This window comes from Carcharodon carcharias, chromosome 7, assembly GCF_017639515.1.
Source record: "Carcharodon carcharias isolate sCarCar2 chromosome 7, sCarCar2.pri, whole genome shotgun sequence".
Classification (NCBI taxonomy): Eukaryota; Metazoa; Chordata; class Chondrichthyes; order Lamniformes; family Lamnidae; genus Carcharodon; species Carcharodon carcharias.
The window spans coordinates 10,846,369-10,859,793 of NC_054473.1; the positions used below are offsets into that span (position 1 = coordinate 10,846,369).

Consider the following 13,425-nt stretch of genomic DNA (forward strand, 5'->3'; position numbering starts at 1 on the left):
GCCAGCATATGGATTATTATAATAGGTAATAGTTTATAATACTTAGCATTTATATTAGGGATTCCTCTGAAAACGAAGCTTCAGAGAATTATCCTCTTGTTCCTAATACTTGATATTATTAATGTGTGGGAGGGAGTGGCCAATGCATTGAGTGTATGTATCGATTTGATTTTTCTTTTTAATTGTCGCTTTTTCTCTCTCTCCCTCAGATCTACCTTTTCTCCAGCCCAAACTTTAGATGGCCTCCACTCCAAGCCTTAACTTGAAGGAGGGCAGGTGATTTGCCAAGGCCCCTTTCTGAAGTGATAGCTGGGAGGAGTAGACAAACTTTACCAAGTCGATTTGAAATTACGTCCCCCCCCTCCTCTTCCCCCTTCACTCACTGTTGCCGAGGTGTATGGTTGTCCAGTGTCTATGTTACTGGACTACTGATCCAGAGGCCACAAGTTCAAATCCCTTCGTCCATATAAGTCAATTAAAGTCGCTGTGAAGGTCCTAAAGATATGACTGGTTTACTCATGTCCTTTATGGAAGGAAACCTGCCATCCTTCTGTGCCGAGATGTAACTTCAGTCCCTGAGGTGCCCTTGCAAGGTACCCAGTTGGTTTGTTCTAGGCAGTAATTGCCAGTCTTGCCAATAATGTCCACATGCCAAAAAAAAATACAAATAAAGTGTAACCGGGATTTGATTAGGTGGGCTTACCTAGCTTAAATTCACGCTGTTCACTGTTTAGTACGGACAACAATCTGCATTTATATAGTGCCTATGACTTGGTTAATCTGCTGGTGGTTGATCTCCGCTTTCTCTTGTGACCTGAAACCGGAAGTGCTGGACCTGCTGTTGAGGCGAGCCGTGGTTACTCCACCCCGAAAGAGAACATTCATGACCCACGTTTAACAGCGTGTTCTTTCCCTTGCAGGACTGACTGTCTCGCCAATTTGGAGGATGACCTAGATGAAGCATTTGGAGAAAGTGAGTGTACGTTGTTTCCTTCATTCCGAAGTGTGGGAGGAAAGCAGGTGCAGGAGAACACGATGAAACTGCTTTGTAGGAAGTGCTGTTGTTGGCCATCGTACCTGTGGACGTTACAAGTCGCGTCCTACTTGGCCATCATTGGCCTCGCCATTGGGGTGCTTCCACCCTTTAGGACCTTCAATATATCTGACACCAGCCTGACCCATTTGGTGGTCCACAATAAAACTGGAGTCGTCTACGTCGGAGCCATCGACAAGATCTACAAACTGGCGGACAACCTGACCATGCTCCGCTCCCATGTGACTGGGCCAGCCGAAGACAACGAGAAGTGTTACCCGCCTCCCAGCGTGCAGTCCTGCCCCCACCCCCTGGTGTTGACCAGGAACGTCAACAAGCTGCTCCTCATTGACTACACGCAGAACCGTCTCATCGCCTGCGGGAGTACGTTTCAGGGGATATGCCAGTTCCTTCGCCTGGATGACCTCTTCAAGCTCGGGGAACCCCACCACCGCAAGGAGCATTACCTGTCCAGCGTCGACGAGGCGGCCACCATGTCTGGCGTGATCATCGAGGGGCCCAACGGGACCAACAACAAGCTGTTCATCGGCACTCCCATCGATGGTAAATCGGAGTACTTTCCCACTCTTTCCAGCAGAAAACTGATGGTTAATGAGGAAAATGCGGAGATGTTTGGCTTTGTCTATCAGGACGAGTTTGTATCCTCCCAACTGAAGATCCCTTCGGACACCCTTTCTAAATTCCCAGCCTTTGACATTTATTATATTTATAGTTTTAGCAGCGAACAGTTTGTTTATTACTTAACCCTCCAACTCGACACTCAGTTGACATCTCCCGATTCAAACAGCGAGCAATTCTTCACGTCAAAGATAGTCCGGCTATGTGTCGGTGATCCCAAGTTTTACTCTTACGTGGAGTTTCCCATTGGGTGCCTGAAGGAAGGCGTGGAGTACCGGCTCATCCAGGACGCTTACCTGGCCAAGCCCGGAAAATTCCTCGCCCGGTCGCTGGGAATCTCCGAGAAAGAGGACATCCTCTTCACCGTCTTTTCTCAAGGCCAGAAGAACAGGATGAAACCGCCCAGGGAGTCGGCTCTCTGCCTCTTCACGCTGAGGAAAATCAAACAGAAGATCAAGGAGAGGATTCAGTCGTGTTACAGAGGGGAAGGGAAGCTCTCATTACCCTGGCTTCTCAACAAAGAACTAGCCTGCATAAATTCCGTGAGTACTAAATGCTAAATGATTTCCAGTACGATGTCACTGTCGAGTCACAACCTTTGTGCAGGTTCTTTCCAGGAACTTTACCGATTTTCTTTTTCCAAATAGTATTAAAATGCGAATACACGGGGCAAATTAAATTATAAACACTTGATGCCTGTTAATTGGTGGATACTCGTGGGAATCGAATGCAACTGCAGATTTGTAGATGCTGCTCTTAACCACTTAACTCTATTAGTGGGCCATTGTCTTGACAAGGCCTTGCAATAAGGGAAGGAGACGATGGAAGCAGGCTCGGAAAGCAATCAATCACTAATATTTATGCCGCATGTTAGCAAAACCATTTAAAAAAAACTGCAAGCCAAATGCCAGGGTTTATTTCCACGGGATTTGAATTGAAAAGTAGGAAAGTGATGCTCAATCTGTACCAAACTGTGGAGCACTGTGTACAGTTCTGTCACCATATTATAAAAAGGATATGGAGGCACTGGAGAGAGCACAGAGAAGATTTACAAGGATGAGACCAGAAATGTGTGGGTATTGGTACCAGGAAAGGTTAAATAGTCTAGGCCTCTTTTCTCTTGAAAACAGAACACTGAAAAGTGACCAAATAGGGGTCTTTTAAAAGTTGGAAAGGGTTTGATAGAGTAGCTACAGAAAGCATGTTTCCACTTGTAGGGAAGAGAACTAGAGGCCGTCAATGTAAGATAGTCCCCGAGAAATCCAATAAGGAATTCAGAAGAAGCTTCTTAAAGGACAGGTGAGAATGTGGAACTTGCTACCACAGGGAGTGGTTGAAACGAATAGTATGAATGCATTTAATGGGATGAACAATGAGGGAGGAGGGAATAGAGAGTTACAGTGAGAGTAGGGAGGTGGCTGGAGTGGAACATAAACACCAGCATGGATTGTTTGGGCCAAATGACCAGTTTCTGTGCTATACATCCTATGTAATCCTACAAAAATACTTTGTCCTTAAAGTTCTGACCTTGTCCTTGAGGTGTGACTAAAATCTGTCTTGAGAATCACTTTTCTTGGTCTGTTCTCTGAGGTGTTCCACAGATTTCTGCTACCTTATTCACAAGGACATTCTTGGGGACAAGAGTAGACCATTCAGCCCCCCGAGCCAGTGCTGTCATTCAGTTTGACCACATATGATCTATACTACAGCCCCATTTACCTGCCTTTGTTCCAGATCTTTGGATACTCTAACCCAACAAGAATTTATTCATCCCTGTTGCGGAGGCTCCAGTTGTGCTGCAGCATCCCTGTTAGATTATTTCACATTTCCACACCCTTATTGGGGGGAAAAAAAATCCTTGCTGATTGCATTCTTGAGTTGCCTGTGTCTGCTTTTAACTGTGCGCATGTTGTGTGTGTGATGTTATCCTGTACTTGATCCCATCTCCCTGACAACTACTCTTCCAAGGGGGTGGGGGGGGGGGCTTGTTGGGGGCAGAGGGGTCATTGAATTGCATTTTGAAGCTGGGACCTCTGACCTTTGTGCATTGTCCGACAATGCTGAGGCCAACTGTAGCGTTGCCTCGCTGTGGTCAGCAGGGATCGAAGGTGGACCTTTTCGCGATATCTTGTGCCTCTCGTTCAGAGGGTCCTTGCCCATAATAGGGGCTGATAACATCAGTGCAGCGTCAAAGGCAGTGCTGCATTGTTGGTAGTGCCGTCTTTGGGAGTAAGGTGATAAACCAATTGCTTGATGCCTATTTTGGGTCGCCAACTCTGGCTGGACATATTCCTGCAGACGTCAGCAGAAGTGGTATCCCAGAATCCTGGTGGCATGGCGTGAGTAGATCTGGGAATACTTGAAAGCATCAACACATTCCCAGGGGATCACCTGTGCCTGAAATATCTCCGCCTGAAGAAGTTAATGCGAGAAGTGAACATTATCCTGACGATAAACCCCTTGCCCTGGTTCTGGGCAGTCTTGGGTGAAGGAGGATCCTACCTGTAAACTCCCAGCTCCCACTGCCCTTGGCGTCCCAGGGCCGGAGAGCTGCTGTAGCCAATCAGAGCCGCCGCTGTGCAATGCTGCGCTTTCCAATTGGAAGCGGCCGCGTCCAATCAGCGGCCGGCTGGAGCGTCTGAGGGTTCAACAAGCGCTGAGGGTGCAGCCGCAGGCCCCACACATACCCACGCCCACAGCGTTGGCCCGGCTGCCTGTGTTAAAGATGTCGCAGACCAAACAAACACAGATGAGAGAAGAGAACCTCTGCCCTGGCAAGTCCGGTCTGCACGCTGGCTCTCTTTGCCACAGATGCTGCGGTTTAAAGTCCCCCCCCACCCCGGAAGGCTTCCTTTGGATACTGGACTGCTGAGTGCATTTAAGGCTGGGATAAGACAGATTTTTGGGATCTCTGGGAATTAAGGGATATGGCGAGTGAGTGGGGAAATGGAGTCGAAGCCCGAGATCAGCCTTGACCATAGTGAATGGCAGAGCAGGCTCCACGAGATACCCCTGTGGCCTACCCCTGCTCCTATTGCTTATGGTCTCCAGGAGATTAATGCCCATTCCAGGAAACTCCCGGTCGTTCCAGGAGGATTGGCAACCCCATGCCTATTCTGGGTGCGACGGGGGGAGTTCTTGTATTTTGTCCACGTCCTACCTTGAACGAAAGGCAGAATAACTCTTCGATTCTCTCATTTTTACAGTTTGTTGGAGGTCCCTGCGTCAGCCAGCATATTTGCCTGCGTCACAGCCCCTACACTTCAGAAGCAATTCATTAGGGTGCAAAGTGCCTCTTACACCCCAGGGGGGCTGCGGTTGTCCAGTTGTTGAGTATTCGAGACCGACATCGATAGATTTCTGAGCCCCAAGGGGCATTGAGGGAATTAGGGAGCGGGCAGGAAAGTGAGGTTGAGGCAGAAGGTTCGGTCCTTTCAGGGCAGGTTTGAGGAGCCGAGTGGCCTTTTCCAGCTCCTTTCTCTTAGGTGTGAGGAGGTCCTGAGAGCACGAAAGGAACTGAATACATTGTTTTTCTCTCTCTCTTTCTTTCCGGCCTTGAATCTTTGCCTCCAGAGGCGTGGACACCATTTCTGCTAGGGACTAAGAAAATGAAGGGGAAGGGGTTAATAGAATCTAACCAGGGAAGATCCAGATATTTTTCTTGATTTCTCCCCCCACGCACCTAAGCCTCCACCGCCTTGCTTGTGCTATACTGCAGGCTGTCTTGTTTAATAAAAAGATGCCACTCTGACTAATGGTGAAACACCGCTCCTATGATCAGCTGCTGCTGTAGTGAGGACTTACTGATGAAATGCTAATGTATTTTTTATGAGGTGGTACTTTAATTTCATTCCGAGTGAAGTGTCCATAAGCAAGTGTAGTCTTTGCATTGAATGGGCAATGTTTTATCAGTGATTGTGTCTGGGAGGGTTAGAATGAAGTTGTGTGGTTGTCTACTGATCACAAGCTGAACAAAACACAATTTCTTCTCCTTGCCAACTTGCCCCTGATCCTCCAGCTTAAGAGGACATCATGCCTTTGAGCCCCGTCTCGGATCCAACCAAATTAGCCGTGATGACTATACATCTATGAAAACCCAGCAGCCATTTTGCACACAGCAAGATCCCAGGATCCCGGTTAATTGGTTCTTGCCGGTGGTAGTCAAGGGACGAATGTTGGACCCAAGACTCTGCAAGGACCCCTGCCCACTGTTCTATGCGGTGCCCACCTGAATGGGCAGATAGCAAGTGTTGCCACCCAAGGAATGTAATTGGGTTCAAGACTCCATTGGCAAGGTGGGCGGTTAATCGAGGGAGCTGGTCTAGGAAAAAGAGGCGGCAGGTTCGCTAAACCTTAACAGCTTATTCCTTTGTTTTTTCATTTGTACTATGATGCTGCCAGGACTGGAATTGGTATTACTGCTTTGAAAGGCCTCTAGGTTCTCTAAGAGTTAAATCCCACACTTCACTGCTTCATTTCTGGAAGATACGATCTGCTATAAAGTCTTGTGTTGTGCTAAGAGTGTGGGTAAGCATCTGGTGCACAAATCAGCTTGGCTTGAAATCCCTAAACCTGCAACTTTGCAAACCACTCTCTGCACTGCCTCTGGCTCATTTTTCTGGCAAAGAATCCCAGTAGCCACTGACCAGATGGACCAGTCTGACAGGTTTGTCGTTGACCCACTCCAGCGTCCAGCATGACCAACTACACTGGAAAATATACGACCTGGTTTGATCACAGCAAACCCAAGCGGCACCGGGCATTATGCTGAGGCCAGGACAGCCTGTGAAGTGTAAGCTGAATTTCTGGAGAGCAGTGGGAATGGTGGGGAGGTTGGAGCTGCCCGCTCTGGAAGGATTTGTGCATCTTCAGTGTAATGACCATTTTGTTTGTCCCAAACCCTTTGTGGCTTGGCCATTTGGATCTGTTTTATTTGTTGGGTCCATAGTCCACACCAGCATTTTGAACCTCTTGCTGCAGGTTCTTTATGGTCATGCATGTCCTAGATGGACACAGTTGCACCTTGAGCCACAAGAAAGGTTTAAATCAGTGTTGTCATTAACCAGTATATCCCTTGAGGGCTGGGAGAGGCTCATGCGGGGCCTAGGTGCCGGCATAGACCTGATAGGCCCAGTGGCCTGTTTCTGTATTGCAGACTTGATGATTGAATGTTCCCCTTGAAAACTTTTCCCATCTTTCTCGGTCCCAAACCTCTGGTGGCATGGACAGAAGTGTGGAAGATACAGTTTAATACAGAGAAGTGCAAAGTGACATATTCTGGTATGAAGAATGAGGAGAAGCAATATAAACTGAAGGGCAGAGTGGTTGGAGGAGCAGAGACATGTATATGTGTACAAATCATTGCAAGTGGCAGGACAGTTGAGATTCTGGGCTTTATAAACAGAGGCATTAGAGTACAAATACAAGCAAGCGATGATCAATTTTTAGAAAAGGCTGGTTTGGCCTTAACTGGAGTACAGTTCTGGCTACCTCACTTTGGAAGCATGTGAAGGCTTCGAGAGGGCGCAGAGAAGGTTTATGAGAATGGTTGCAGGGATCAGGGACTTCGGTTACATGGTGAGATTGGAGAAGCTGGGGTTCTTCTCTGTCGAGAAGAGAAGGTTGTGAGGAGATTGGTAGAGGTGCTCAAAGTCATGGGGCAGAATATTGCCGTCGGTGTGTGTCCTGACCTCACCGTGCATCATTTCGATATTCTGTTCAGCAGGCGCACGCTGGAGGTGACTGTGCGCCTGGTGAATGGTCAAAGGCCTATTAAGGCCATTAAAAAAGTAATTAAAGTTGTTAAGAACGCTGCATGTCCAACGTTGAGGTTGGTGGGTGGGATGGGGGCAGGCGAAGAGCCCAAGCGGCCTTTGCGTTTTTCAGGAAACCTCATCCACGGGTTTTATAAAGTGAAAAAATAAATTTTCCTGACTTTTTACAAATACGTCCCAGCTCGTGTGACACTGTCACAAGAGGGGACATGGGGACATGTTTAAATATATTTTTGCAACCCTCCCCCCCACCACCCCCACCTCCAACAATTCAATGTACAAAAATTCCACACATCCACCCAATTTGATTTCTCCGGCACCCTGGTGCCAAGAGTGACCAGATCGTGAGATGTCGTGAAGGGGAGAGGACTTTCTACTTATGCTCTCATTTCACGGTGGATAGGTCTGATTGGACAAGTAGGCACGTCACCTGCCAGTCCGCTGTTGAGGGAGTCCGTGGTCGACCTGCACACTTCCAACCACGTGACTTGCTACAACAGGTGAGCGTGCCTGAATTGCTTGCTGGTTAAACCCGGAACTGAGCACTTTGCCCTTAACGAGTTAATTGGAGGCTTAATTATTTATTGATGTGTCAGTGATAGCGTTGCCAGTCGATGTGTACAGCTGTATTTGTTGTTTCACAGTGTTTATTGAAACACTGACACAGTTGGAGCTGAGCGTAGTAATGATGATGAACCTTTACTGCAAAGCCTGCATATCAGTGGCAGCGATGATCCGCTTTGGGAACGTTCGGTGCGACAGGAAAATGCCGCGGGTGCTGGAAACCTGAAATAGAAACCGGGGAAAAACACTGGGGGAAAAACGCAACCGGCCTGGCAGCATCTGTGGGGAGAGAAACTGAGTCAGGCCGGTGACTGACTATTCGCCACTTCTGTTCCTCTCTTCGCAAATGACCCTGCTGAGCGTCACCAGTGTTTTCCGTTTTGGCTTTGGGGGACGTTTGACGGGCTCGGGGTTTCAATAGGTCCTCATTAAACACTGAGACCTAAGGCACCATGTTGCAAGGCGCAGAGACGAGGATGGCCAAAGGGTTATGGCCTGCTCAACCCCTCCCGGCCACTATTACTGAGGAAAGCTGCGATGGGGAATGTAATTGAGGGGCGATGGGGTAGTTTCTCGGGTGTGTGTGTTGTGCGCGCACAACAGGGAGAGGTGATTCTGGTGGCCAGATTCTCTGGATTGAGCACCTAATGTTACCACTGTCTAAATACACACTGATCCCTGTTAAATTCTCGGTCAAGATTGGCAGGTGCTTTATGGGTATGGCCAGGGTAGGGACAGCGCAAGCAAGAATGGTACTTTAGTCGTTAAAGTGTGAATTCCCTGCTCCTTCACTTCCTGGTGAATTGAATGTTTAATGTGTATTTTTTTTTTTTTTACAACTAAATTAAATCCCATACCACACGTGTGACCACCACACTCTGCTCACCTGTTTCTAGCAGAGATGTGACTAAGATGGTGGCTTTGGACTTGGAAACCAACGGCAGAGAAAGGCAATCTGCCATGTTAAAATATGGTGCAACCGTTTAAAACCGTCATCCCAATCTCCAGCCACACAACAGGAAATGAGCCCTGCTGCCAATTCGTGGAACATTCTAGAATATTGCTGTCTGACTCCCGCAGGAAACTGAGCAAAACTCCCGGAGACCGCATCGGTCCATGCTGCTCTCCCACGTTCTACCCTTCGTAAGCTGAAAGTTGCCTGAAATTCTGCTGCCCGTTTCTTAACTCTTGTTCACCCATCACCCCTCTGCTCGCCGGCTCCCGACTGAGCAGGCACTCGATTTTAAAAATTCTCCTCCCTGTTTTCGAGTCTCTCTGCGAGATTGTCCCACCCCACAGCCCTCGCCGAATCACCGAGGAAGTTGTTGCAGTGCAGAAGGATGGGCCATTGGGCTCTCCGGATGGGCAATTCATCCAGTGCCTTGGTCCCGTAACCCTGCACATTCCTCCTTTTCGGATAACGATCCAATTCCGATCATTGAATGCTCCGATTGACCCTGCTTCCTCCGCTCCCTCAGGCAGTGCATTCCAAACCCTAACCGCTCGCTGCGTGAAAAAAGCTTTTCCTCATATCGCTTTTGCTTCTTTTACTAATTACTTTTAAACCCTGTGCCCTCTTATTACCGACCCTTGCACGAGTGGGAACAGTTTCTCCCTACCTACTCTGTCCAGACATCTCTCGTGATTTTTGTATACCTCTATGGGATCTCCTCTCAGCCGCCTTTTCTCCAAGGAAAACGGTCCCGGCTTCTCCAATCTATCTTCACAACTGAAGTGCTTCGAACCTGGAACTTCTCGTGAATCTTTCCTGCGCTCTCCAGTGCCTTCACGTCTTCCCTCGGTGCGGTGCTCAGGCTTGGATGTGAACACTTTAGATGTCAGCGCTTCTCGAATTTGCCCCCCGAGTTCCATTGCTCTCCATGTTGACGTTTCGACCAACGGTTCTGTTGAGGGGTCGTGAGGACTCGAAACGTCAACTTTCTTCCTCTCTGCCAGACCTGCTGAGTTTTTCCAGGTATTTCTGTTTTTGTTTTGGGTTTCCAGCATCCGCAGTTTTTTGTTTTTATCCATTGCTCCCTTGCTGGTGGCTGTACCTTCAACCACCAGGGCCCAAACCCTGGAATTCCCACTCTACCCATCTCTGCCTCTCCACCTCACTTTCCTCCATGAAGACACTCCTTCCATCCTACCTTTTTGACCAAGCTTTTTGGTCATCTAACCTGCTATCATGTTATGTAGTTTGGTGTTAAAATTTTGCATTATAAAGTTCCTGCAAAGTGCCTAAGGATGTCGTCTTATGCTAAGAGTGCTGTATAAATACAAATTGTTGTCATAACTCCTCATCCCAGCTAACTGGCAATTGCCCTCCGAAGCTAATATTATCTTTTCTCAGAAACTGCTCCAGTTCCATTTCAAAACGAATCAATATGCGCCACACGTGTCCACATCTCTCGCAAGGAAATGGTTCACTGAGAGGGAACCCTTTCTGGGAGCCAGCACCACTATTTGCTTAGGTTTTTTTTTAAATCTGTTCTAGTGCATTGCTGAAAAAGAAAAGACTTGCATTTATATAGCGCCTTTCGCAACCTCGCGGCATCTCAAAGCATTTCACAGCCAGTGAAGCACTTTTGAAGCACAGCCGGTGTTGTAATGTAGTGAAAAGTGGTGCACAGCAAGATCCCATAAGCAGCAAGGTGATGATGACCAAAGTAAGATGTTGGTTGAGGGATAAACATTGTCCCAGGACACCGGGGAGAATTCTTCTGGTTTCAGTTAGTGCTGAGGGATTTGAAACATATTTTGCGCTGCACAGTCGGAGGTATCATCTTACGGGTGAGGTGTTAAACAGAAGCCATGCCTGCTCCCTCAGGTGGACATAAAAGATTCCATGACTCTATTGTAAGAAGAGCAGTGCAGTTCTCCCTAATGTTCTGGGGCCAATATTTACCCCTCAGCCAACATTTCTAAAGCAGATTATCTGGTATTATTACATTGTTGTTCTTGGAACTTGCTGTGCACAAATTGGTTGCTGCATTTCCTATATCACAATAGTGACTGTGCTTTAAAAAGAACTTTGCTGGCTGTTTTTTTTTTTTTAATTCATTTATGGGATGTCGGTATCGCTGGCTTGGCCAGTATTTGTTGCCCATCCCTAATTGCCCTTGAGATGGTGGTGGTGAGCTGCCTTCTTGAACCGCTGCAGTCCATGTGGTGTAGGTACACCCACAGTGCTGTTAGGGAGGGAGATCTAGGATTTTGACCCAGTGACAGTGAAGGAATGGAGATATATTTCCAAGTCAGGATGGTGAGTGACTTGGAGGGGAATTTCCAGTGGTGGTGCTCCTGTCTATCTGCTGCCCTTGTCCTTCTAGATGGTAATGGTCGTGGGTTTGGAAGCTGCTGCCTAAGGAGCCTTGGCGAGTTCCTGCAGTGCATCTTGTAGATGGTACACACTGCTGCTAAGGTGCATCGTTGGTGGGGGGAGTGAATGTTTGTGGATGGGGTGCCAATCAAACAGGATGCTTTGTCCTGTACGGTATCAAGCTTCTTGCGCTCATCCAGGCAAGTGGGGAGTATTTCATCACACACCTGACTTATGCCTTGTAGAATGTGGACAGTCATGAAGTGAGTTACGCATCGCACGATTCCTAGCATCTGACCTGCTCATGTAGCCACAGTATTTATATGGTTCATCCAGTTCAGTTTCTGGTCAATGGTAACCCCCAGAATGTTGATAGCGGGGGATTCAGTGATGAAAATGCCATTGAACGTCAAGGGGAGATGGTTAGATATTCTCTTGTTGCAGATGGTTATTGCCTGGCACTTGTGTGGCGCGAATGTTACTTGACACTTGTCAGCCCAAGCCTGGATAGTGTCCAAGCCTTGCTACGTTTGGACGTGGACTGCTTTACCGGCTGTGAGTTGCTTTGGGTAGTCCTGAAGGTGTGAAAGGCACCTCACCGAAGAGCCCATGCTTTATGCTTGAATCGGCTATTCACCTACTGAATGCATCACAGCCGAGCACAAACCTGTCTTCCACCCCCCCCCCCCCCCCCCCCCCCACCCCTTGCTCGCCCATGGGTGATGCTGTCCCAATCGGAGCAGAGTAATCTCTGTTTTTTGTTTGCCAGTGCCTGGTGCCCACTGGACCTGCCACCAATGCCTTGGGTGAAATCACCTAATTTGATGTAGTTTTGTGGGGTGGGGGGGGGGGTGGGGGGGGGTGAACAATGGTTCCAAATTAGACCTTTAGATTCAATTCAACTGGATTTGATAACTGCCCTTTGCTGGAGACAGACCTTACGCAGTAATTTTGTTTTAATGTGGGGTCTTAAAAATAATCAAATGATTGCTCAACTCAGTTTCTAATCAGTAGATCTCCTGATAGTGGAAAACCACATTAAACGATTTCAAAACACTGATGATTCTTTTCTATATTTAATTCTACTTGCGTAATCAGATAAATGCACTCAGTAATACAGTGTGAGATATTTCCTGTCAACCTCGGTGGCAACGGAAGAACCGACCCTGGCACACAGACCGAGTTGAGTCTCCGTTTTCACGCAGAATTGCATGGAATCCACGGCACACAGAGGCCATTTGGTTTACCCTGGTGTCCTGCTCCACGCTCTTGTTTATTTAATCCTATAAATATATCCTTCTCAACTTTTAAGTTCTACATTCTCTCATTCTTAAATCCAGAGGCAGGAATTTTATGATGAAGATATGAGTGAACCTGCAGACGCTGATTTACACCTTCGCACCTGCAGCGCCTCTGTGGCAGGAGGGTGTAATGACAGTGTGACATGTTTACATATCATCTGAGAGGAAGTGAACTAGATTAGTGGCTTACGGTCAGTTTAGATAAATTCTTGAATTTTCGCCACCATCTCCTCCTGAATCTGAGGGTTCATTTTCAGGAGCACAGATTCATGAGCCCTGACTATGCGCTAAACACCTCAGAGTGGATGGCTACTCAACTGGAGAAAGCATCTCAATGGTATCAGAGATCAGTACATTTTCCAACAGGAGTCAGTGGGTGCAATCAATAGGAACTCTTTTTCTTTTCTTTCGTTCGTGCTTCCCCCTTCCCCTCCTGTCCCCAGGTTGTCCCAGTACTCCCCAGGCTGGTTTTCATGTCTCTGCTGGACCCTGCCCGGGATGACCTGAGTAGTTCCAGGCTAGGAGCAACCCCACCAAGAAAGGCCACAGGCACCAACTTGGAATGGGTAGCAACTGCTAGCCATGTCAGCAATAGCTGCCTGGGCAGAGATCAGGGTTGAATCTGGGACAGTAGCTCCTGTGGTTCTGCTTTGAAATGCCTTAAGGAACATGAGGCACTTGGGGCTGCAAAATGAAAACAGTTTTTAGGAAACAGCCTCAGAAAGCAGCCACTTGCAGCCTAGAGTTAAAGATGGCCCAAAGCCTTAAGGGTTAACGTTGGCTCTGTTAAAG

At 47.8% G+C, this 13,425-nt stretch overlaps 1 protein-coding gene across 1 annotated transcript in view; it reads left to right on the plus strand.

Annotated features, from left to right (window-relative positions):
• The window catches only part of plxna1b (plexin A1b), a 538,027-nt gene that overhangs the window by 69,113 nt on the left and 455,489 nt on the right, over window positions 1–13,425 (plus strand). The window contains exon 2 of the mRNA XM_041191009.1: window positions 921–2,214. Coding sequence (XP_041046943.1) covers window positions 1,036–2,214 — 1,179 coding nt within the window. The 5' untranslated portion in view covers window positions 921–1,035. The remainder of the gene's footprint in view (window positions 1–920; window positions 2,215–13,425) is intronic.